The sequence below is a fragment of the Lissotriton helveticus genome, chromosome 1_1 (genome assembly GCF_964261635.1).
Source record: "Lissotriton helveticus chromosome 1_1, aLisHel1.1, whole genome shotgun sequence".
NCBI lineage: Eukaryota > Metazoa > Chordata > Amphibia > Caudata > Salamandridae > Lissotriton > Lissotriton helveticus.
In genome coordinates this window covers 1,269,467,076-1,269,493,076 of record NC_136057.1, presented here as the reverse complement: position 1 = coordinate 1,269,493,076, position 26,001 = coordinate 1,269,467,076, and the positions used below count along the sequence as shown (strand labels likewise).

Genomic DNA, 26,001 nt, shown 5'->3' with positions numbered 1-26,001 from the left:
GGGCAACCGATGCCCAGGTCCCACCGTCAACGACTCTGGGATCTGCTGAAGCGCTTGGCCATGTAGGCAGAGAGAGGCGGCATGGATTGGGGTTGCGGATGCCATATCTGGCGGGGTCACAGTAGCCCAGCGTTGTCAAGACACCGGGAGGACTCAGGGTAATGCGTTTGTAGGGCCCGTGGATCCTACATTCTGAGAGGGCTCCACAACCCTGGTTTGTGAGGCAGCAGCGGTCTGCGACCCGGTGGTGAGGCTCACAGAGGGCAGTGCACATCGCGACGAGGGCCAGTGATTCCGATGTTCGGAGCAGGCCTTGGGTAACGAGTTTGGTGCAGCATCACCAGCAATGAGAAGGCACTGGGAAGGCGGTGCACGTGACGATCAAGTGGGACCCCGTTGGAATTGTGCACGGGCCCACATGGACTGTAGGCTGCCCAGATGGATGCGAGGCAGCTTCCAGGGACCTGTGGACATTTGGCTTGCGGCTGACTAGCGACGAGGAGGCCTTGTGCGACGGACATTGCTCAGAACCTGGACTGAGGTACCCTACTGGGAAGCAAGTAGCAGAGGTACGATCCTGGCCATCTGGGCATGCCCCGACACTCGTTTGGCCACAGTGACTATGTGTGGGGAGGCTCCCGGCCTTGTTGATGTGGCCGTCAACTGGCCTCCAAAGCAGACACAGGCTCCATAGCGCCTTCCCAGAGTCCTACAGACAGGGCATCCCGGACATCTTGAGTAACACTTGTGCTGGATAGGGGCTCACCCACATATGGGCAGGGCATTGGGAGCAAGTGCTGCCCGAATGGGAGCCTATTGGCATAACCAGACGGGGTTGGTAGCCCTATAGGCAAAATGGTGAAGCACAAATCGGTCAGGTTCCCCGCCACAGGCTTGGGGGCAGCAGCAGCAGATTCCTCCACTCCCCCTGATTGTGGGCTGGGCACACTAAGCACCCTCGAGGCCAGTCTTCACAGCCACTCCGCCGAGTTTGAGAAGATTTTGCATGCCATACTGGACTCAAAAATTACGCTGGAGTCCAAGATTGACGCTGTCTCCCTGGATGTGAACCTACTACGAGCTGATCCTAAGAAACTTGTGGGTTGTGTGGAGGGTAACAAATCTTCTTTGACCGCGGTGTGACCACACTGCAGGAGTTTCAGACCCAACTGAGGCAGAGATGGTCACTACACAGGAGCGTGAACGATGCGGAGGACCACTCGAGGTAGAATAATGCTTCATGGGCTTTACGGAATGCTAAGAGGGTCAGAGCATAGAACTCTTCCTTGAACCATGGCTGATGACCACAATGTGGAGGACAAGGTACCCAAGTTTTTCGCGGTGGAGAGGGTGAATCATCTAGCCTCCACCAGGGGCCCCGCCAAGGCCTGAAATTGCTAAGCTACTCCATTACAGGGGCAGAGACTGATTCTGCAGCTGTTTCGTACCAAAGGCCCTTAGCACTTCGAAGGCAGAGCGTCATCACTGCTTATCTGGACTACATCGTGGAGGTACAATGCTTTTTCCAACACCTATGCAGTGGCTCCGGGAACTGGGTTTTAAGTAAGCCCATCTCTTTCCTGCTAAGATCAAGGTATTAGATGGCAGCTCTACTCACTTCTTCTCGACAGCTGGCGACAATTGGACCTGGCTACATCCTAAAGGCTTGGTGAGGCCTACACTCAAGGACCAGGAGGCTGGCGAGTGCCTGACACACTAGCAGAGGCGCTGGCGAGGAGGGGAAATTCAGAGCTACCCCTCCCTTATGCAAGCAGCCAAGGAGCAAGCAGAGGCAATGGAGCTTCTCTGTGGTCAGTACTCTTTTGAAGCTTTGAGATCGAACTGCACATCTGACACAGAGTTGGACACTAATGGCTTCTTGGCAACTGCCAGGGAGGACCCGCAAGGGCTGGAGGCGATGCCACGATTGGCAGCCGACTGCATGTGAGGGAGTTGGGTCTGGTCTGCGTCCTGTGACGTGGGTTGCCTCTCACCGATCCTCGTGGTGCATTTGGGAGGGGTCCCCTACGGAGAGGCTAGACACTCGGAACATTGATGAGGGCCCATGAGCCCTGAACTTTGGCTGATCACGTTCCAACTAATCATTGAACAGAACATGTCCTTATCGAATTGTTCCTTTATGGCTGTTTTTTGCCTCTTTATTGTTACACAAATGGAGTCTAGTGTGCAGATCTTTGTGTCTTGGCACTGTCATGCATCAGGCATTTACCCAGGGTTGGGGTGCTGGGGGGGGGGGGGCTGGGGAGCTGGCTTAGGGCTAGATTACTATTGTGAGAGGTGCTACATTCCTAATTGCAGACTTATACAATGGGTAAACCTTCTAGCATCACTACTCCACACTATAATTTGCTGAAGAACCGGAGGTGCATGGCTACTTCCGCTAAGAGGTATCAAGTTCATTCTTACCTTAGATGGCGCCATGCACACATAGCCTTTTTGCAAGAGACATCTGACCCAGGTGGAGTTACAGAAAGAGCACACAAAGTGGAGGGGGAAGGTTTATGGCACAATGACTGTGCGTATGCTCAGTGGGTTCTGCTTTGGGTTCCCTCGGGGTTCCATTGTGGGGAATACACAGTCTACATGGGTAGATATGTGGTGGACACGGGCCATCTGGATGGAGCTAACATTACACTGATTGCAGTAAATGCCCCGAACACCAACCATTTTGCTTTTCTGGGTCTCCTGACTCCAGCCCTCTTCAGAGACCAACGTGTGCCTCTTGTATTTGGAGTGGCGACTACAGCTGTGTGCTGGATGTTGCCCGGGACTGCTCCACCCCTCAGCCAACGGTTCCTTGTGTGTCAGGGCATCGCAATCATTCCGAGAATGGATGGAGAGCAGGAGAGTGTTTGATATGTGGTGATTGCACCATCCTGACACCAGTGAATACTCATTGTATTCCCCGGTACATGACTTGCACTCTAGGCGGCATCTTTTCCTCTGCAGTGAGCAATAAGGCGCGCAGATTACTAGGGCGGAGTACTTGGCACGTACTCTGTCTGATCAATGCCCTTTGTTGATGATACTCCAATGGGTGAGGGAGTGTCCTAGTATACCGACCTGGAGGCTCCATTACTAGGCACTTCAGGATCTCCCATTCAGGGACTGTTCTTCCAAAAATATTGCCCAATATTTTGACCTTAACTCTGGCTCTACCCCTTCCGGTGGTCAAATGGAATAAATACAAGGTGGTGGTGCATGGCCACTGCATTGTTACGACTCAAGGGGTACGTCCGGCCATGAGCGGGGAGCTTTTAACCCTGGAACAGGAGTTTCTCCAGCTCGAGGAAAAGGTTCCCCAGTAGGCTGCCTAGTTTGAGTGCCTTCAGAAGCTACAAGAGTTACAGGGAGTTGGAGGTGCACGTGTGGAAGCATGATTATAGACATCACTCCAACGTTTTCATGCCGAAGGGGATCACTTGGGTAGGCTTTTGGTGTGGTTGGTCCGGATCAGGATCAGGCCTGGCCTCCGATAAGTCCGATCAGGCTGGAGAATGGTATGGTGGTTAACACGCATGTGGCCATTAAAGACACGTTTGCAAAGTATTATCGTTCCTTGTATGCAAATGTCACCCTGTGGATCAGATCAAAGGATTTCTCTGGGAGCTTCCGTCTGGGAGCTTCCGTCTTCCCCAACTGAATCTGCTCCAAAGAGCGGAGTTGGATCAGCCTCTCCAGCTTGAGGCGACATGGGTGGTTATCAATCAGATGGCACGTAATAAGGCCCCCGAGTGTGGATGGGCTCCCAATTTAATATTATTGCAGCCTTGAGCACGCACCTCTCCCAAAGGCTCTTGGAGGTTTTTAACGAAGCAAGGGAGAAGGCTCGGCTCCCGGACTCACTAAGCGAGGCGCTGATAGTGGTTCTGCCCAAGCCAGGCAAAGATCCCCCTTGACGTGCACCTATATAGGCCGCTCAGCCTCTTAAACCTGGATTGCAAAATCCTTGGTAAGGTCCTGGCCAATCGCCCGATTCCCGTTATGACTACCATAGTGCACATGGACCATTCCAAATTAATTCCTAAGTGCAACTCCTTTTTGTAATATAGGACGACTGCTCTGCCTGAGGACGGCCGCATCAAGTGAGGCAGGGGGATCAGGTGGTGGTTGTGCTCGTTATAGAGAAGGCATCTGATATGTTCATGTTGGATTATCTACCAGCAAGCCTTGAGAGGATTTGCATTGAACTGGGGTACCTCGGCTGGATCCACGATTTACATAGTGACCAGATGGCAGGAGTCCAGATGGGACAATTGATTTCTGACCACTGTGCTATACAGAGGGGCATGAGGCAGGGATGTCCCTGGTCTCCGCTGTTTTTTGCCTTGGCCATCAAACCCCTAGCTTGTAGCTTGGGCCTCACGGTCAATTGGACAAAGTCTTGTTTACTTCCCCTGTCCCTGAGCATAAGTGAGCCTTGCAGAGGTTCCGGCTTGAATGGTGAGACGGCACATTGATATTTAGGGGTGCAAATTTATCATTTAGATATGGACCTTGCAGAAGGCAATATGGGTAGGACCGTGGGCTCTATTCACTCTTCCGTTCTGGCTGTCCATGCCATGTCCGCCTGGCAAGTGCACCCACTTGCCAGGCCCTAACCTTCCCTTTTCTCACATATAAGACACCCCTAAGGTAGGTCACTGGTACCCCTGTGGGCAGGGTGCAGTGTGGGGAAAGGTAGAACATGTACTGGTGTTTGTGACACGTCCCAATGGTGAAATACCTAGCATTTCATTTTTCACTATTAAAAGGCTGTGACATAGGGTAACATGGGAGTTTATTTGTAACATCTTACAAGTATAGCTTTGCATTGGGGCAAGATAGAGAAATGGAGTTTAGCCTCTATAAACTCAGAATTTATTAACACATCTTTTAGTAAAGATGGTTTTTAAATTGTGTGTGAAAATGCCACTTTTAGAAAGTGGACATTTTTTTTGCTTAGCCATCCTATGTGGCTCTGCTGGGTTGTGTACGGACTATCTAGTTTTGGAGTGACAGGAGCGGAGGATGTGCATTCTTCACTGTAGACACTAACTGGGGGAGGGGGTTAAGGTGTGTCCTGTCTTTCCTGGAGGACTCAGAGCTGAGCTGAATAGACCTTGGCTGCATTTAGAGTAGCCAGTGTTTTCCTTGCTCCTGATTAGGCCCTTTGTCCTGTGCACAATGCTATCTCCAGTTCCTGCGAAGAAGCTGGACCAGATAGGAAAGAACTGGTTTGGACTGAGCTGAGAGTCTTTATGTCACAGAAGAACAAAGGAAAATGTGGTATAAATTTTGGGGCCCAGATCTCAGAAGAGAAGAGAAGAGTTGGAGAAGCTGTAAAGAGGAGTTCTGCCCAATTGCTGTGTGGATGCTTTGCTAGGTTGGCCTGCAGTTGCTGCTCTGCTAAGGAGAGGACAAAGATTGAACTGTGCTGTATATCCTGCTTGAAGAAGGCTAGGTGTAGAACTTGCCTCATCTTTTGAAGTCTCAGGGACACAAAGGGTTCACTTCCTCTTTCCTTCTGCACCTGGAACTGCAGTTTCAGCTGCCCCAGAGGGAAAAAGCAACAACGCCAGCGAGCAAGGCTATGACCTGCAAGAAAGCTGTAGGCACCGCTTGTTTACTGCATGACGAACCGCCCCAACCTGCACTGCAGCCCAGACGCCGGACTGTATCGATTCTGATGCTGTCAAAAAGGCCGTTGTCTGCACCAGAGCAGAGGGCACCGCTTGTGGCGCACCACCCTGACTCAGCCAGTCAAAATACTTTTATTCGATTCTTGATAAAATCATAAAAAGACAAACATTTCATACATGTTAATATGCAATGATAGCTTTACAGACAATTTCAAATACATGATCTAGATAAAATTGATAAAAACGTTTTCAGGAGTATTTATAAAGTTCATTCGACAAGACAGTAAATAAGGTCAAATGTGCAAGAAGGCAAAGTGCGGTGCAAAATGACAATGTGGGACTCGGGGGGGGGGGGGGGGGGGTGAATGATCATTGAGTGCTAGCTGATGATTCATGGCTCAATTTAATCCGTGAAGCTGCTGCCAAATAATTACCCATGCAAAACATGGTACGAATGTTAGACATAGACAGAAGATACAGGAGTGCCGGTCTAACTTGGGTGAAGCCAGCCTCCCTCAGCATTGGTAACAAATATTTATTGCGGGGAACTGAAAATAATGAGCAGAACATAACAAAGGGCATAGTATCCTGGGTTGAAAAATTGTCACAGGGACAGGGGGGGGGGGCTGATTCTGGTCTTACCCAGGATTGGTAGTTATCCAAATGATAATGAATGAGATTAAATCTAAATTTGATCAAAAGAAATCTGTGGAAGGGTCTAGTAACGATGAGGAGGTAAGGTTCCATAGAAGTGGAATTAATTGAGATGTAATGAGAACTCACCGACGGCTTCTGCAGTTCTTTTTCCTCACAAACTAGTCTGGCCAGTGACAAGAACTGTCTCTTGACTAGAACTACGTCAAGGTTACTAATGCGGGAGGGAAATTCAAAAAGTTCCAGTCTCCCTATTTGCTCGAAAGACTTCCTCAGGTAGTCCAGCCACGGAATCTTTTTATAATGATCTAAGGACATGACATCCTCCATGATTAAATGGTTCAGAGATAGCTCCTTGTTAAGCCATGTCCTTAGCCAAAAGATCAACGGGGCCAAGCTAAGCCTGTCTGTAATGTAGTCCAAACCTACCTCCGCATGAATGGAATATGTTGGGGTGGAGGTAGGAACAGTCAATAATGAGCGTAAAAACCTATTTTCTGCCCTCTGTATGGGCTCTAGCTGGGCATATCCCCAGATGGGAGCACCATACGTTGCAATAGGGATGCATTTAGTGCTATAGATCTTCAGAAGGGCCTCCATTGGCCTAGCCCCCAATCTTTTTGAGAAGGCCATAAGGGCCCCCGCTGACCTGGCCACTGATACGCTTTTTGCCCTCACCGGGGGGCCCCACGAGCCCCTCTCGTCAAAGAGCACCCCCAGGTAGGGAAAAGTTGCCGTTCTAGAGACTACTTGTCCCTTGCACCTAAATGTTTTTGGCTTCCCTTTGCGTCTATGGGCTCCGATCACCATCGTGTTGGATTTGCCAGCATTAACCTTCATGTCCAACTCATCCATGAAGGCGCCAAATGCATGCAACAAATTCTGCAGTCCATTACCAGTACGGGAAATGAGGACTGCGTCGTCCGCGTATAGGAGAGCAGGAATCTTAGCTTCTCCTATACGCAGGACGTCCCTCTCTGACTCCTCAAGGTGGCTCCCCAATCTGTTAATATATATAGTAAACAGTAAGGGGGCCAATATGCAGCCCTGCCGTACCCCACGCATGGACTTGAACGAGGGACTGCATCTTCCCTCCCTGGTGACCCTGACCATAGCGGACAGGTCCTGGTGAAGGGAAGCCATAAACCTAACCAGGGCCTCGTCTATCCCAATCCACCCCGACTCACACCGCAACCCCGACCTCACCGACGCTGGTGCTGCATCATCATGGGTGACCACCTGAATCCATCGACCCTGCACAGTCGTTTGCCATGGTATTGTTCTTTGGGGTCCGTGTGACTCCGGGCCAGACGCCATGCACCTCGCGGTCAGTGCAGTACTTATGATATCTTGATAGACGTATGGTGGATTATTGTTGTTTGGTCTTGTTTCGTTTAGCTAAAGATTACCTATTTTTCTAAACTGGTGTGGTGTCCATTTGTAGTATTTTCACCATGTTACTGTATGTGTGCATAAATGCGTTACACACTGCCCCCGAGATGAGCCAGAGACAGGTTTCATGAATGGCATTAACATGCGAAGGTCGCACAGGGTGTCTTCCACCAAAGGGGAGTACCCAGGCTCGATCTATTCACCACTGCAGAAAACATGCAGCATCACCTCTTCTAGTACAGATTACCCAACCACAGATTCCTCTCGGTTGTGTTGAATGGACTCATACTGTTCAAAAATAAGATTCTAAACTGAACTTTGCACACTGCCATTAACTGATTTCAATAGCTCTGCGTCCATCGGATTGTATGGAGATCAAAATAAAGTGACGTTGCAGCAGAGGTACTGCATCTCTAGTGGCCCAACGTCATTCCTGGGGTGGGACAGAACCGCATGACGCCACCTGACATCGTGTGAGGGAATTGCAGCAAAAGGTTCCGGATCTGGTTTCTAGGAGAAATTCACATGGTAAGGCAATCTGGGATTAGATAAGAGTCCTTCCCAGAAATGGTGTTACCGAAACTAAGTGACTTCTTAGTTAGGAGCTCTTCAGCCTGCTTGAGAATCTGTTTTTTGATCTGTCATGTTGGGGAGCTTAGTGTGCGTGGGTGCCCTAGTCCAAAGCAATTAAGATGAGATCACAAAAATACTTCAATGTATGAGTGAGCTAAAACGGCTCATATAAGCGATGTCCAATATAGGTTTGCCTCAAACGAGTGGGACTTATTTCTCAACCTGGTATTCCAGACAGCCCTGTTGTGCAATTTATCTAGTTATGAATTAGTGAAATGTGTAGCTAGCAAGACTGTTCAAATCCCCCATAGCACACCACTCTAATAAGAGAACATCTTTCCACTTTGAGAATAAAAATCAGTGTGCCACCTAATCAGCAGTAAATGAGGGGTATGCTGTTGACACCATTGCTGTCCAGCAGCCACCACTTAAATCATTCCTAGTCTCCTCCGAAATCTGGACTTAATCGTCAAGACCACTCTGATGGTGTTTGGGACTTCAGATCCCACAGCAGGGCCAGCATATGCGATCTGCCACTTTTCACCAGCAGGATGCAGGAGGCCATCAGTCGCAGCAGCTTCAGAGTCATCCTTACTGAGTTTCAGTACAGAGCTGAAACATTGGGATCACAGCCTAAATGTCTTGGACTTTCTTTTCTGGGGTACAGGTGCAAAACTGCATAGTGCCCAGAATGGTTTTGATGAAGGGTCAGGTTTGACTTCAGCACATTGATCGTGAACCTCTATGATGTTAGGAGGCTAACCATAATCTGGAGGTGGGCAATAAATGCCAGGGACAAGCCCACCTCAAACAACCAGCCGTCGAGGTACAGGAAGTCTGGGACCCCAACCTCTAAAGATGTGCTGCCAACCCCGCCATCACTTACTTGATCACCCAGGGGGAGCTGGTAAGGCCAAAATGGAGCACAGCAAACTGAAAATGCTCTTGTCTTACGGTGAACTGCAGGTAACGCCTGTGAGACAACAGGACAGGAATGCATAAATAAGCATCCTGTTGATGCAAAGCTGCCATCTAGTCTTCAGAGTTGAGGGCAGACAGAATCTGTGTCACAGTTGAGCATCGTCTTTACACAGAAAGGCATGGAGGGCAAAGTTCTAAAATGGGACAGAGGCCCCCCTTCCCCCTCATGCTTTTTCGGCACCAGAAAGCAATGGAAAGGACAACCACAACAGACCTTTGGTGCTGGTACGCTCTCTATGGTTCCTTTGGCCAAAAGAGCCTGCACTCGCAGATGTTCCTCCAGCCTCTGGTCTGAAAATGTTAGAAGGTGTCGCAGGGCGTAGAGAAATGCTAAGGCATAATCCTGTTGAACAATTTAGCAGGAACCTCTTTTCTGAAGTTATTTTCCGTCACCCGGGCAGAAAATGTTGGCTACTGCATCAGACAGAGTGGCTGTGTGCCATCAAAAGCGTGCTAAAGAGGCTTAGGGGATGCAGCAGCTGGTGCACAGAAGACTGGGCTGTGCACTGTCCCGGGTACCCTCGCCTGTGGACACCACAGCCATCAAAAGTTTGGGACAATTGGTGCTCCAACTAAGGCTGTTGTCAATACAGGAAGCTCCCATCATAGCCATCGAAAGTGAATTTGTTGATGCAGCTGGCAGGTGTGAGAAGGGATGCCCAGAGAGTGTGCCTTAGCCCCGATTTCATTGAAGCACTCATTCTGCTTATTGGCCACATCATAAGGATAGTACTGGCTTCTTCAGCAACCATGGCCAGTACCTGGACTACTGAGTACCACAAGGCGTGAGAGCAGCGGCCCAAGAGGCAGTTGGTATTCACAGGGCAAAGGGTTGTGGTTGTTGAGGAGAACATACTTTTATCTAATCTTTCTATCCTTTTTGAATCCCTGTCAGGGGGAGTAGTGGGATAAGAGTTTGGATTTACTTTACTGGTCACAGCCTGCACCACATAAGGCTCTTGGGCGTATGGTGCAGAGTCAGAAATCTGGGTTGCCTGCAGCAGGGTGGCATTGTGTAAGGAAATTACTTTTTTTGCATGACCCCCCCCCAAATATTTGGACGGATACTGCTGGTTTTTCAACTCAAAGTGCACGGAGGAGGAATGCTAACCAGATTTCAGTGTCAGTGCTCTGACCCTTAAAGGTATACGTTTGATTGGCTTATGAACACTGGCATACGTTAACGTACTTATAAGTCTACGGTATATGGTACCAAGGGTACTGTGGGCCTGTAAGTTAAAGAGCCCCTCCTGGTCTGCAGCACTTATCGTGCTAGCAGGAGTGTGACGAGATAAAGCATGTTGCTGGATGTTAAAAAGCAGGACCGGTATACTTATAAGTCCAAACAGTAAAATGTCAAAATTGTGTTTTTTACTGTGGAATGGCTAGTAGTCCCATTGGAAAGTACAGGGTTACATGCTGACCACTCAGTTATGCTAGCTCTTAAATGGGCTATGAGCTATGCTACCTCGATTATTTTGCTACCTCGAAGTACTGACTTTGGTAATCCCTACCAAAGTCAGTACTTCGAGATAGCAAAAGAATCGTTCCATTAAATCTAACTTGATGGCCAAATCAAATTTAATGTAACATTCGAGTAAAAGGCAGCTTTATAAAGTTGCCACTGTTGTCCAAAGTTTCCCGGTGACCACTCTCAGATTGCCACAAGACAGACTTCTGCCATCCTGGGGAGAAGTGTGAAACGAAAGGACACAATAGAGTCCTGCTGTTGGAAGATGTGGTAGCTCTCCCTGGCAGGAAGCCACACTGGGTGTGAGCCCAAAAGGTGAGCTTAAAAGGGGAATCTGCCTTTGAAGGGAAATTGTAGACACACAAGAGGGGCTGATACTATGTTCTCATAGACAGATCGGCATCTAGGACAGAGAGGGTAAAACAGCTAACAAACTGGTTGTCCTGTGGGTCATTAGCTATCAGGCAGCCACACTTTCAGCATGGGCTCCTAAGCTTCACCACCGAAAAGTGTTCTGCCATATTGAGAGTGGGATAAACTGATGCTACAAATTGCAGAAGTAGTCAATAGGTGGGAGAGGATCTGGTAGCCCATTGGCTAGTAGTACCCGCATTCTCGAGGCCATGCTGTGTGGCACCTAGACTTCAGATCACACCTGCAGTGGAGAGAGGACCAAAGAAGCACTGCCCTACTGGACCTGGCAAAGAGGCTGTGCCAAAGACTGGACTGCACCGGTTGCTTCTTGGCTAACAAAGAGCACTGTGTCTGGGGTGTCCTGCTCAAGGAAACGTCATCCTGAGCACCAGACAGAAAATGTGAACTTCAAGTGTCAATTGACTGACTTGGCCAAGTTGGTAGTCACATTGGCTTGTTTCCTGCTGACCGCCGCAGCGCAGCCTGTGAGACTGAACGCTGACACAAAGTCGCACCAGAGTCTGCTGAACCCGGGAGAGTTGCCAAAGTGCACTCTGGTCACCCAAGACAGACACGAGCCACAGTTAAAGAGAACAGCTGATTTTGATGTTACTGGAGACCAGTAGACCTGTGGCAACTGATTTTTTGGCAGGACTTCGCCTGTGACTTTGATGGAAATTGACTTCTGAGACCAAAGTCAACCCACTGTGTTCGTTGACCGAAGGGTGGCCCCTTGAAGGCCCCTGATGACCAGATCAGCATCCTAAGCATCTTCACATCCCAGATCACTTGCATCAGCATCACTGCGTTGCGGTCTAAGGTGAATGGCACATAGAGCCTAGAACTGGGCTGCTTTGACTGAATGGTAACTGTCCGGCTAAGACTTACTGGCCCCGTGGCTTGCTCTACCCAGAGCAGGCAGGAGTAAGACAAAAAACAACTTTACATACGTTTTCAAAGTAGCTGCAAAGTACAGTAGTTGCCAATGCTGGTTTGCGATTAGAATGAAAAAGCAGTGATTTAGGATTTACTTAATCATTTTTATCTCCTGAACACTCCAGTGAATTTGCTTTGTTTTAGTATCTAAAAGTTCATCAAGATAACATCTATTTTTATAAATTGATGTTGGGTTACCTTTGTGTTGCATTTCTTTATACTCCATTGTTTTGGTACTCCTAAATGCTTTACACATGTTCATTTGATAAAAAACGAACTGCACGAGGCCACAGCTACCTAGGGTTGAGCCAAGTGCAGTTTCTCAAACGAGCCTCACTGGACCAAAGACAGGTTTGTGAATTTATTATTCAATGAGGTCGCACAACCACGCCATATCATAAACCGCATTCCCTCTCATGGCGCTTGGGGATTAAACAGTGGGCCTGAATAGAGTTTAGCTCAGGTCCCCAAAAGCTCAACGGTTAGAGCTTCATTAAACGGAAGAGGCTCCGAATTTGTTTGGCTAGTCTGCATTACTTCACTGGAGAGACTCGTCTTAACTTCCTGCGTGGAAGTTGAAGGTCGAGAACCTCTACCACCCTAAATTATTCAAGACCAAAAGTCTATCAGTAGAACTGGAGACTTGCAATTTAAAGATCTAAGTAAAAATAGGACCTACAAGCACAAAGAGCCAACTGAGGTTTTCATGTCACGCCGGACCTGGACAAAGTCACAGGTTCAGGCCGACTGCAATGAAGTGCAGGCCGGATACATTGATCAGGCTAGGCCCGCTGAACAAAGTATCTTCTATCCTGGTTCGTGGAGCATTGCGAGATCCTGTGTTGAGGATGTGTAGCAAAGAGGCTGTCCAGAGGAAGCTGTAAACTGAGATGCGGAGTACTGCATCTTAGTCGAGGGTGCTGTAGACGAGCGGCTTGCGATACAAATTCCTGCAAACAGCATGCAGCTGCGGTTTCGAGAAAGTTGCGGTGCTGCGAGTCAAAGTCCAACTTTGTCTATGAGGGGCTCGCAATGCAAAGGCCATTGTTAAGGATGCGCAACTGATATTCCAAGGAAGCTGCGGACTGCAATGCGAGGTTTTGAGCCGGGGATGCATTGTGCTGTGGCATTTACGAAGCGGCTGCGACTTGATGCGTTGCGCTGCATCAATGGTTCTGCTCACAGGACCACAGCTGGGCTGGCAGAGCACATTCAGGCCCACGTCCAGAACGGGGGTGGCACTAATTGGGGAGTAGGACGCACATCAAACAGTGTCCAGGTGCTGGGTTCAAGGTGGTAGGCTTCCCTCCTGAGGCTCTGATCAGGATGCCAGCCACCTAGTCTGTCACTCTGGTGGCTCAGGGTTCAAGATACAGGTCCAGTCCTTTCCACTCAGGCAGCAGGGAAACAGAGTCCTTCTGGCAGAGCAGCACAGCAGTCCTTCTGAGCCTTCCACAGTTGCAAAGGTGTACTGAAGAGTTCGGTCTGAGGGTCCACTATTTGTATCTGGTGTGCACTTTGAAGTAAGAGAAGGTTGTGGAGGCGTTTGGAATTTCCTGCCACCCTGCCCTGGCCACAGCTTGTAGGAGGGTCACAAAGGACTAGTGTCAAAACACTTTGAGTGAGCTGGGCAGAGTGTCTGATGAAAAGAGTGGTAGGTGACCGCTTCTACCCTTTATCACGTCATATTGCCCATCCTGCCAGCTACTATTCCCTTTGTTTTACTGTCTGGGAGCAATACACAAAGACCACCTTCCAGATTCACCTAGGCAGGTGAACCAGGATTCAGACTGTAAGCACCAAATGGTTGGGAAAAGCAAATGCCAACTTTCTAAAAGTAAAATTTTCCGAATTGTGACTAAAAATAAACTTTACCATTAAAGAGGATTTTAAATTACAATTCGTCAAACACCAAACTCTACATTCTTACTAGCTCCCAATTTGAATTTGGTGCTATTTAAATGTAATAAAGTAACCAAATGTTATCCTAGGAGGGAGGTAGGTCTTGCAGTAGTGAAAAATGTATTTAAGAGTTTTTCACTACCTGGATATATAAAAGTTAAAAGTACATACCCAACTTTTTAAATACAATGCACCCGGTCACATGGGGCATTTAGCGCTTACCCCAGGAGTGACGTATATGAATTAAAAAGGAAAGGTTAGGTCTGGCTAAAGGTCTGTGTTGGCATGTCCAAACAGCAGTTTAAAATTGCACACATAGGCTGCAATGGCAAGCAAGAGACATGTTTCCAAGCCTGCTTAAGTGGGGGCACAATTAGTGCTGCGGGTCCCCGAATAGCTTTTAATTTACAGGCCCTGGATAGATATGGTACCACTTTACTAGGGACTTACAAGTAAACTAAATGTGCCAATTGAGTGTAAGCCAATATTACCATGTTTAAAGAAAAGAGCAAAACACTTTAGCACTGGTTAGCAGTGATAAAGTGTGCAGGGTCCTAGATGCCAACAAAAACAGGTTTAGAAAACAAGAGGGTGAAGACAAAATGTTTGAGGATGACCCTGCAGAAAGGGTGTGTTTAACAGTGGTAAAATGATTGCAGGTCGGATGAAAAATCGTGCAGCATTTTCCTTTAAATAAGCGCCCTGTCATGATTCTAGTCTGCTGACCATTAATCAAAAATAAATTTCCCTTAGCAATGCCTCCCCAGTTAATGAGAAATGTTCCTTCCTTAACACTAACTGCCACTCTCTTCCCAAACATAAAGCGGACATCTTCGATCTTTTTGACAGTGAACAACCGGACGCCATGTTTCTTACTGAGACGGCTGCACAAGAGTTCTGGTCCTGACATTGCGGCCGCTTTACCGCTTAACTATGCCATAGTCAGGAAAGATAGGGGCTCTAAGATAGGTGGGGGTATTGCTATAATTTATTAAAGAGTCTACCTGAGTAAATTTGAAGATCTGCCTTTTAGGAACTGTGAGGCAGCCTTATTTAAGCTGGCCCTAACCTCTGAGTTCACCTTTTCCGGGATACTAGTGTACCCCCCCAGGACACCCCCCCCTCCCCGTCTGGTCCATGGGATTCATCTTTTCCTGGTTTAAATATCTCCTTTTCTTATAAATGCCTCACATTTTTCTATTCTGGGTGACCTTAATTTGCATTTGGAAGATCCCACATGTACTACCAGTGCTACTTTTATTTCTGATTTCGCAGCAATGAACATTGAACCGTATAATTCTGGCCCCACTCATGTGGCCGGCCACTTACTGGATCCTATTGTTTCCAGTTTATCCAACATTGACTGCTCTCCAGCCCTTCCTTTATGTTGGTCTGATCACTTTGCCACTGGCTTTCGTTTGGAGATTTTAGCAAATTCATTTTCTGTCAGTCCAAACTTCAGGAAACCCACAAGAAACTGGGAAAAATTAGATATTGTATATCTTTAAATAAAATCTTGTTCTCAAATACTCCCATTTCCAAACAAATACTGGGTACTCTCTCGGGGGGCGTACAAAAGTGGCTCTTAAATGCCATCGACACCTGTCTCTCTCCCTCCTTAAAAAAGGTAAACAACCACCGTCCCCCCGCGCCTTAGTTTACTGAGAAATTAAAAATGGAGAAAACTAAATATAAGGTGTTGGAAAGACGCTGGAGGAGGATCTAGGCGTCAGATTCCAAATTTGCCTAGAAGAGGGCCAAAAGAGAATACCACACTCTCTAAGTCAGCTCGCACGGAATATGTATTCGCAACCATGTCCAGTGTTGCGAGCTGCTCCAAGACATTTTTTAAAATGATCAAGGAGCTTTCTGGTCGGAAACTCAATCTAGGCCCCCTTCATTGAATGGTCGGCAATGCGAAGAACTGGCTAAATTATTTTCTCCATAAAGTGAAGAAAATATACTCTGAAATAGAGGGGATGCAGTCTGATAATTCCCCCCAGCCGCAGCATGACTATCCCCCCCAGTCAGCATCTACACTGTTTCTAACAGACAATACCTACTCTTATCGAGATACGGGGGCCCCTGAATCCATGACTAAATTGGAAACATGGTCTCTACTAGACATGGGCTCCTTTAAACATCTTTTAGACAGTATTAAATCAGGCTCTCACAGGGACCCTCTCCCTATCTCTGTGCTCCAGCAGCTTGAGCCGCCATCACGGATGGCAATCATGGAACTCTTGAATGCCTTACAGGAAGCAATAGTCCAACCAGAGTGGAAACATGCTATGGTGCTCCCCCTCCTGAAGAAGGCTAATGCGGATCCTGATCTGCCAGCTAACTACCGGCCTATTTCTTTGTTCCGGGCTTTTTCAAAGATTTTAGAGAGACATATTAATCTACAGCTGTCCCAATGTGTAGAGTCACAAAAGTTCCTACATCCATCTTAATCTGGCTTTAGTGCCAGCTTTTCAACAGAAACCACACTCCTTGGAGTTACGGAAAGATTGCGTCACCACCTAGACTCTGGAGACACGGTGGCCCTCATACTACTGGACTTAAGCGCGGCTTTTGACACGGTGTCTCACACAGTGTTAGTGAAAGCAATAAGATCTTTGGGCGTTAGTGGGTCGGCTCACAATTGGCTTATTTCATTTCTCACTAAATCAGACCTCCCAGGTCTTCTCTCCAACAGCCAGTTTCGATACCCATTCTTCACCTTATGGGGTACCTCAGGGCTCCATTCTTAGCCCTTTATTATTTAACCTATACGTCAGACCTTTGGCTGATGTTGCAGAGGAAGCCGGCTGTCCTTGTTCTCCTACGCGGACGACACCCAAATTATCTTTTCTCTTTCAATGGAGAGGGCCTCCAGTTGTGCTTGGGTAAAATTGCTTCGTGGATGCAGGCAAATTGTCTCAAGCTCAATGGAGAGAAGACCGAGGTCTTGGTTCTGGGGAAGACTAAAGATCTTTGGGGTCCCCAACGTTAGCCTACTAAAATGCGTGCCCTTTCTCAGCCCTCCCGTCAAGTTCGTAACTTAGGCTTCATCATCGATGACTCACTAACTACGCAACATCAAGCAGTAAAGGTGGCTGCTACATGCTTTACGATCCTGAAATGGCTTAAAAATATTATTTGGATGCTGCTGGATCATACCCAGAGAACCGTAGTCCAGTCTCTTGTCACCTCTACACTGGACTACCACAACATTTTCTATCTGGGGACTAACCAGGAGGTGTCACGCAAGTTGCAGGTGGTCCAGAACTCCACCGCCAGATTGATATGCCAGGTTCCTAGAGCTGCCTCTGTCTCTGGCTACCTGCGTGATCTTGATTGGCTCAGGGTGGAGAACCGAATGAAGTTCAAAGCCCGGAGCTATATGTTCAAAATCAAAACTGGAATGGCCCCCCAGTACCTGCAAGCCTTGGTTTATCCTTATGTGCCTTCTCGTCTCCTCCGCTCATCCACTCAAGTGAAATTTTCTGTGCCCAGAATTAGACTGTCATGGAAGGGCAGTCGATCTTTTGCCTGTCTCGGTCCCTCCTTGTGGAATTCACTTCCCATATCGATTTGCAATGAAACTGGGTATGCCCAATGTCGTAAAACCTTAAAAAGATGGCTTTTTAACCAATCTTCAACTTTTTTTGTTCCCCTTCTGGTTGGCGCCGGGAAACCCTTTTTGGGTAGCTGTTGCGCCTTACAAATTAAATTAACATAACACATAACATAACATGAGCACTGGGCGGCGCAATCTGTTGGGTTTCTCCATTCTGAGTCAATCGCTCTGGCATCATCATTGGTGGATTGCTTTGCAACACTGGGGCGAGAACCGGAACCCAGTAGGTACAGAGCCATGAGCGACTCCAGAAGGCAGAGCTGGTATTAAGGAAAAACCCACCAGCGGAAGCCCGGATAGGGGGGCTCTTGTCTCAAAAAGGCCACAGTATGGCTTTGCAGATGACCTTAGTTTATTGCGATGTCACAGACGGTGCTGGAAATTCCAGTTGATGTGAAACAAGCTTTGGCATTGACTCCAAAGGATAGCAACTTCGGGAGAGCAACAGCAGGCACAATGATGATGAGATTGCGATTGGTTGGACAAGGCTAAGTCCCACTTGCACTTCTAATGCTTCTTCTAGGATTTATATTGCAAAGACAATCTGCTGCTGCAGGGACATCGGAAGCTTGACCGGGAGCTACTTGTAGACATCAACATATCTTGGTGTTGGGTCTTGTGGTGCTTTCCCATGGCCTTGGAGTGCATGAAAACACAATCACTGCAGGCCTTAAGAGTTGAGGTCTGACCCTAGGTACCACAGGAAAACCACATGTGGGTCAGTCACAGACATTTATTTATAACACTGCCCACAGGCTTTGTACCCTGCAGGGGTATGGCTTAAGATTTTCTGGATCCAGTCTGATGCCCGAGGACTGTTCGAAAGGTGAGGAATCAGTGGTTATAAGTCTCTATCAGAACACATCTGCAATAATACAGTCCATGATATCACACTCTATAGATTATTGCGCCGTAGGAGTCAATTTTGTTAGTGAAATACTTTTATTGCGCCGTAGGAGTCAATTTTGTTAGTGAAATACCCTGAAGGAATATAGCTTCTGCTTCTATGAGGAATGATTGATGTTATAGGAGCAAATTAATTTGTTATGTCAAGAGGGTGTTCGAATGAATGGTTACAATTGTCATCACCGATTACTAGTCTCTCTGTATCACTGCACAGCTATTATATAGCCTTCCTATCTGTATTCAGAATACATCTGCCAAAGTAAAAGATTGAATGCACAGCCTGAGAAGGTGAAAAGGGAGACAGAATAAAATGTTGCATTTTCTACACGTTTCTGTAGATTTTCTGCACCTAAAAGGTAGTACTGTTCAGAAAGCTTTCTTATGACCTTTTCCAAATTAGTTTGAGTCTCTTTAGCTGTTAATAATCTAAGTGCTGGTGCCATGCAATAAAAGCAATTATTCATCACCTGAGAATGTCAAATGTCCGACAGCTCTGTTGAGGTAATGGAAGACTGACCTGGACTGGTGTATTCAAGAGAAACAAACTATTTAAGAGAGTTGTGGATGCCAGTGAAAATGGGACACAAATCTGGGAGAAATTTACTGTACATGTTTGGGAGGACGAATCTCTATAACCCCTTCCTTGCGGGGGCAATTCCCCCCACGCGGAGGGGGCGCGACACCTGCCGCGGTGCTCGTGACGAGACCAGCTCGTCATCAGTCACAGTGGAGCTGTGCTCATGACGACCTGGTCTCGTCACGACCCCGCCCACTGATTAATTGGCCCGCAAAGTTGGGGAATCATTCGCGCGTGGGTGGCGCCGAGGCGTTATGACAAGCCCAGTGTCTGCTCTGCTCTTACTGGAACTTCTGAAGTAGACAAAACCACTGGCATAAGAGTAGACTAAATGTTTGGCCTCTAGCACATATGGGACCTTTAAGATGGTCGCATAAATGCATATGGCTGCGTCTCTGATGGAACTTCTGAGTCCCCAAAGGTTTAATAAACTTGGCTGGAGTAACACACAAAGATTGGCAGTGTGCACCACAGTCCAGTAATAACAAGTAAGAACAAATTGTTCTAATTGAGGATGAGACCCCCCCTCAACATTACGTGACATACGTTATCGTCAGGGTCACTCCACTGGAAACAAATTGGTATTAAACAGCTTCTTCCAGAGCTCTTTTGAGTCTTATGTATCTGAATGGTTGAGACAACCAAGAGTTTCCATATTAACTGTCAAAACTGTATTAGAATAGGTGATACTCACATCTTTATTGTCTCAAAATGTGGGTGCCTATTGCCCATCCAATTCAAGATTAAAACCCAAAACATAAGACGTGTGGAATTGGGTGGGTAAATAACTATTGATACGGACAATGGGATTATCTATGTGGCTCCCGGTATAAGGTCGACTGGACCTCTCAATGCGCCTCATACGTGTGAACTCTTCAGATTGTGGGATGGGAATGCAATATGTGATGGCTAAGAAGCAGCAAAACCATTTTAACAGTTTACTTACTTTTTTGCAGAATAATCCTGTTATACACTCACAAGCTATGCATAGTTTACAAAGTCACACTTCATTCAGCAGTGGAAGAGGTTGAAGCTGGAGCACTGCTTATCCAATGTGCGTTGTATAGTGAACTAACACAGTAATGCTTTATAAATGTGGGCGTGAAATGCTATGTTGAAACTGTGCTACTTGACAAGTAACAAAAGTTGAAACAGTCACTGAGGCAGGGATAGTCATTGAGCTCACAGTCTTCAGCAGTTTTGACATCTGTTTCTAACATAACTGTATACACTGAATAACCTCCCTGCTATTCCTGCCATAATAGAATCTATGCCCACAAAACAAATTCCTGAATATCTTGTTATTTTGAATGCACACGAGTGTAGGTAGATCCTTTTTACAGCTTTCATTGTGGGTTTTAAAAGGCCGGTAATGCAAAATATTAATCAATATAATACAACACAAAGTATGGCCTTATGTTTATCCCAAACAGATGTCCCTTTTACCATTTTTCTGACATTCTTTAAATGATCAAAGTTTTTTTTGGGTGCCCGAAAATCTGTTGTGCCATAAGATAGCAAACACAAGGAGATGATGGACGGAGCGCTGAAACTTTTCAGACACTCACCTCCAGTCACAGATCTGGGTTGAATCCATCATCGTTCTTTAGCTCACTTCACCACCCTAGTTCAGACACAGCTATATGCACATCAGTCTTGACCCTGTGCCTCATGGGAACAGTCCAGCCCGAACTGCCAAGCCATGCCTTCCAAAAGACATCCTTCCTGTGACAATGGCACAACCCTCTTGCTATGAAATCCCCTTGAACATCAGAGATGCTAATCCATTGGTCTTACTGTCCCATGTTTGGTTAGAAATAGAAATTATATTGGGTAATTAACTTCCCGCTTACCAACAATGGGTCTTCTCTTGCTTCCTTCTGAAGAAATGTGTTTACTTCTTCCCCGATTAACAGTAAAGGATTCACTTCGAACTTCTTGTTCTGGATATTGTACTTAGCACTCGGGAAGCGAAGATTGTCCAGGTTATGGAAACCACCTTAATCTTTATCTGGCCATGGTCGGGAATAAGTCTTTTTGAAGTTCCCATAACTGCTAACACCATCATCTCTTCTAGTGTGAGTAACACTAAACATTTTGTTTTCCAGATCAAAGCTCACAACTATTTACAGACTCACTCTGTTTTACTCCACATGAATGCCAAAACTGTCCATAATCAGAATCACTTGTATATGATCAGTTTCCAGAATGACAACTGTGGGAAAAAATCTTCAATATTCCAAATCTCTTCTGTCGTCGGAACAACATTTTCCTCACATTAAACCCAATTACATTGTGGAGTTACGGTGTGGATTGTTCTCGCATCGAGGAGGCGACATTGCTTAACTTAACCTAAGAGAGAGTGGAACATTCGTGAGGACTGGGCGAATTTACCATTGGGGACAATCCACCTATTGTGAAGAATAATTACAAGTATCGAATATCTAGTGTTTTAGGCGATACTATCATTTGGGACAACGTACCCAGAATACGGAATCCTCACGAATAACAGGGATCGCTTTTACCACTCTTTCATACTTGAGAGAACAAGACTGATTAGACATCATATTCAGGACCACTAAAATGAAATAAATATACCTCATTTATCAACATTGCTGCTAAGGTTGGCTTGGAGCCATACTTCTCAACAACATAAGAAACAGCACTATAACAAGCCCTGAAGAAGTCACCAGAGGGATGAAACGCGTTGGCGGCAAAGCAATTATGTGGTGTTTTTTAAAAATAAAAAGGAGGATAATTGAGTTTCAATAAAGGATTTGATACAACTACAATCAAGATACATGACTGCTTAATATTTTCATCTTGGAAGTCTTTGTTTGTGATACTTGCTTTTATTGATCAACACTAATTGTATTACATAAGCTATATAAATAAGAATAAACTTCAAGTGCAGGGTCAGTCTAGAATCCAATGATGGTTAAAGCAATCGGAAAATGGCACCAACATGCTGATGCTCCGTGGACAGAAGGCCATGGCCAAGGCTGATGGCCAAATCTGTTAACAGAGGACAAATATTAAAGCTTTCAGGAACGAACCACTAAGTGTCAGGATCTTTGACAGCAGCAGACAGCAAGCGACCCTTGTCCTTCCAGGAAGGTCGCCCCCCCCCCCCGTCTGCGCCTGGACCGCACCAGAACCCCTGGACCCCGCGAACGCCACGACACCAGACAACTACGACGCAAGCAGCCTCCATGCACTCAACGCCAGCCGAAACCACACCTGCTTCCAGGCCACCCCGAAACGGAGCCATGGGCCCTTCTCCTGCCGCACCTGCAGCTTCACCTGCGACAGAACCACCAAACTTCCAAGGACTGGACCCAACCACCTCCGTTGCATAGTTCTCAACACCCGCTCCGCACGCAAACACGCCGTCGAGCTCTGGGATCTGCTCGACACCTCCACCCCAGACGTGGCCTTCCTGACCAAGACCTGGTGGAATGACTCCTCAGCGCCCGACATCGCCATACCCATCCCGGACGGCTACAAGATCACCCGCAGGTATCGCACCAACGGAATCGGAGGAGGAATAGCCATCGTCCACAAGTCCACCGTCAAGGTCGCCACCCACACAGACGAACCCCTGCACTTCCTGATCCACACCACCCTCAGAGGAACACTCATCTACAGACCCCCCCGGACCCAGGGCTCAGTTTAGCGACTCCAACGCCGACCTCGCCAGCACCTATGCACTCGCCTCCACGGACTACATCCTCCTCGGGGACCTGAGCTTCCACCTCGAGAACGGCGACGACGCCAACTCCGCCACCCTGATCGACAACGTCGGCCTCAAACAACTCGTCACCACAACCACCCACGCTGCCGGCCACACGCTGGACCCAGTCTTCTCCACAGGCACTCAAGTCGCCTTCGACCACACCACCGAACTCCACTGGACCGACCACCGCTGCATTCATTTCACCTTCAAGAAACCAACCACGCACCACCGCACCCAACAGCGGTGGTGCTGGAGCAAAGTCACCAAAGACCAGTTGATCACCAACCTCGCCCAGAACCCACCCACCCACCGACCCACCCAGACGCCGCAGCCCGCAACCTCAAACAGTGGATAGACGACAGCGCCAAAACCCACGCCCGCTCAAGAAACCCACCAACATCCATGCCACCAAGAGAGCCACCTGGTTCACCGACGAGCTCCAGACCTCCAAACTAGCATGTCGAAAATTGGAGAAAATATGGCTCCACGAACGCATACCGGACAACCACGCAGCCCACAAGGACGTCACCCCCCAGACACCACCACCTCATCAGATTAGCCAAGAGATCCTCCTTCAAAGACCGTTTGAACAACAACGCACAAGACAGCAAAGAACTCTTCAGCATCGTAATGGAACTCTCCAACCCCAACGACATCCCGCCCTCACAAGAACTGTGCGACTCATTAGCCATCTTCTTCCACCACAAGATCGCTGACATCCACGACAGCTTCAACACCACAACCGCCCGACTACGCCAGACTCCACCTCCCTGTGAACACCACCAGCGCCATCCGCCTGACCTCCTGGTACAACGTCAACGACTACGAGACACGCAAGGTCATGAACTCCATCCACTCAGGATCTCCGTCAGACCCGTGTCCACACCACGTATTCAACAAAGCAGATGCAGCCATCGCATCCCAACTACGGAAGGTCATCAATATCTCCTTCGAAGCAGCGACATTCCCGGAAAGCTGTAAGCACACCGAAATCAACACCCTCCTCAAGAAGCCCAAGGCTGGCCCCAAGGAATTCCGACCCATCTCCCTGCTCCCGTTCCCGGCAAAGGTCATTGAGAAAATCGTCAACAGGCAATTGGCCCGCCACCTGGAAGACATCATCTTGGACCCGTCCCAGTCCGGATGCAGACTAAACCACAGCACCGAGACAGCCCTCATCGCCGCCACAGACGACAACAGGCACCAACTAGATAACGGCAAAACATCAGCCCTCATCCTCCTGTCGGCCGCCTTCGACACGGTCTGCCATCGCACTCTAAAGACATGCCTCCTAGAAGCCGGAATCCAAGAGAAGGCCCTTGACTGGACCACGTCCTTCCTCTCCGGCAGAACCCAGAGCGTCCACCTCCCACCCTTCCGATTCGTAGCCTCCAACATCATCTGCGGCGTCCCCAATGCTCATTCCTCAGCCCGACGCTGTTCAACATCTACATGGCCCCCCCTCGCACAAGTGGCCTGACATCATGACCTCAACATCATCTCCTACGCCGATGACACCCAGCTCATCCTCTCCCTCACCAAGGACCCACACACCGCCAAAACCAACCTCCACGAGGGAATGGAGACGGAGGCACTCCTCCTCGGACCCACCCCCTCAGCCTAGGACGACTCCTGGTGGACGACCAAACTGGGAACCGCACCTACACCCGACCATGCACGCAACCTAGGATTCATCCTAGACTCCTCCCTCCCCATGGCTAAGCAGGTCAACGCCGTCTCCTCCTCCTGCTACAACACCCTCCACATGATCTACAAGTGGATCCCGACCGAAACAAAAAGAACCAGGACACAGGCCCTCGTCAGCAACAGACTGGACTACGGCAACGCACTTTACGCAGGAATCCCAGCCAAACATTAACAACGACTACAACGCATCCAAAACGTCTCCGCCCAACTGATCGCCAACATCCCCCGCCGCAGCCACATCACCCCCCACATGAGAGACCTACACTGGCTCCCCGTCGACAAGAGGATCACCTTCAAGCTCCTCACCCACGCACACAAAGCACTTCACAACGCTGGACCAGCCTACCTTAACAGCAGATTCAGCTTCTACACCCCCACCCGCCAGCCTCGCCCTCGCCGCTGTCCCCCGCATCCAACAAACGACCTCCGGCGGCAGATCCTTCTCCTACCTCACCGCTAAGACCTGGAACACCCTCCCTACCCACATACGGCAGACCCAAGACCTATTCGCCTTAAGAAGACTCCTCAAGACCTGGCTCTTAGCAGCACCCCCCCTCCCCTCAGCCCCTTGAGACCCTCACGGGTAAGTAGCTCGCTCTACAAATACTCTGAGTGATTGATTGATTAAAACATTTGTGCTGGAGATCAATAAGGAGCTCTTGTTTGATCAGGTACAGCTCTGTAGGAGGCACCCCGATGTTTAAAATATTTGAGGCAAGTTTCAAGTATGTATCAACAAATTGTTGGGGTCTGGACTAGACACTACCAACCGGAAGAACACTAGACCAGCATAAACCTCTTTTCAGAGAAACCAACAAAACACTCCCAACTGTTTTTAAATCCATCTAAAATACAAAAAATATAGCTTTTGAGCTCTATGCCCAAATATAGTTTAAAAGTACTATTATAACAAGAAATAAACGGTGCAAAAAATACATACTGGGCCGTATCCTTCAAGATCTCCTTTCCCTTCTTCAAGAGTAACATATTCGCCAGAAGAGGTCATATGCAAAGACAGGCGACCTTTTTTGGATCGTTTGTTCGGATCAGCAACAGGGTCTTTGTAGACATTTACCTACAATAAGACATACACATTCCATTAACAGTTAGGACTAAATATTTTCTACAAGACAAACAGTGAGTAAAACCTACATTACGAAACTACAAAATATTCCTTTTTAGGACATACCCCAAGGCCATTGGTCACAACATGACTGCATTTGAACGAACAGTTCAAAAGATCTCTTGTTAATTTCTGCAGTAGGGCTCCACCAGAACCAAAGGCAATATTTTCAATGCTCCAACGGTGTTGCTTCATTCCTTCCACGATCTAGAAAAAGTGAAATATGTAACTTGAACTGTGAGACAACCAAACTTTCCAGTTGAGCAGAGGTTGGGGTCTTAAGGATTCTTAGGGCAAAAATAGAAGAGTGCCTAGTGCAACACGTGGGTGAGTACAATGGATCAGTCTTAGAAACTAACTCAGTG

The 26,001-nt window shown here is 47.8% G+C and overlaps 1 protein-coding gene across 1 annotated transcript in view; it reads right to left on the bottom strand.

Moving 5' to 3' along the window:
• The window catches only part of NAMPT (nicotinamide phosphoribosyltransferase), a 270,111-nt gene that overhangs the window by 4,267 nt on the left and 239,843 nt on the right, over window positions 1-26,001 (bottom strand). The window contains exons 9-10 of the mRNA XM_078680357.1: window positions 25,703-25,843; window positions 25,454-25,588 (exon numbers count right to left, since the gene is read on the bottom strand). Of these exons, the coding sequence (XP_078536483.1) occupies window positions 25,454-25,588; window positions 25,703-25,843 (276 nt within the window). The remainder of the gene's footprint in view (window positions 1-25,453; window positions 25,589-25,702; window positions 25,844-26,001) is intronic.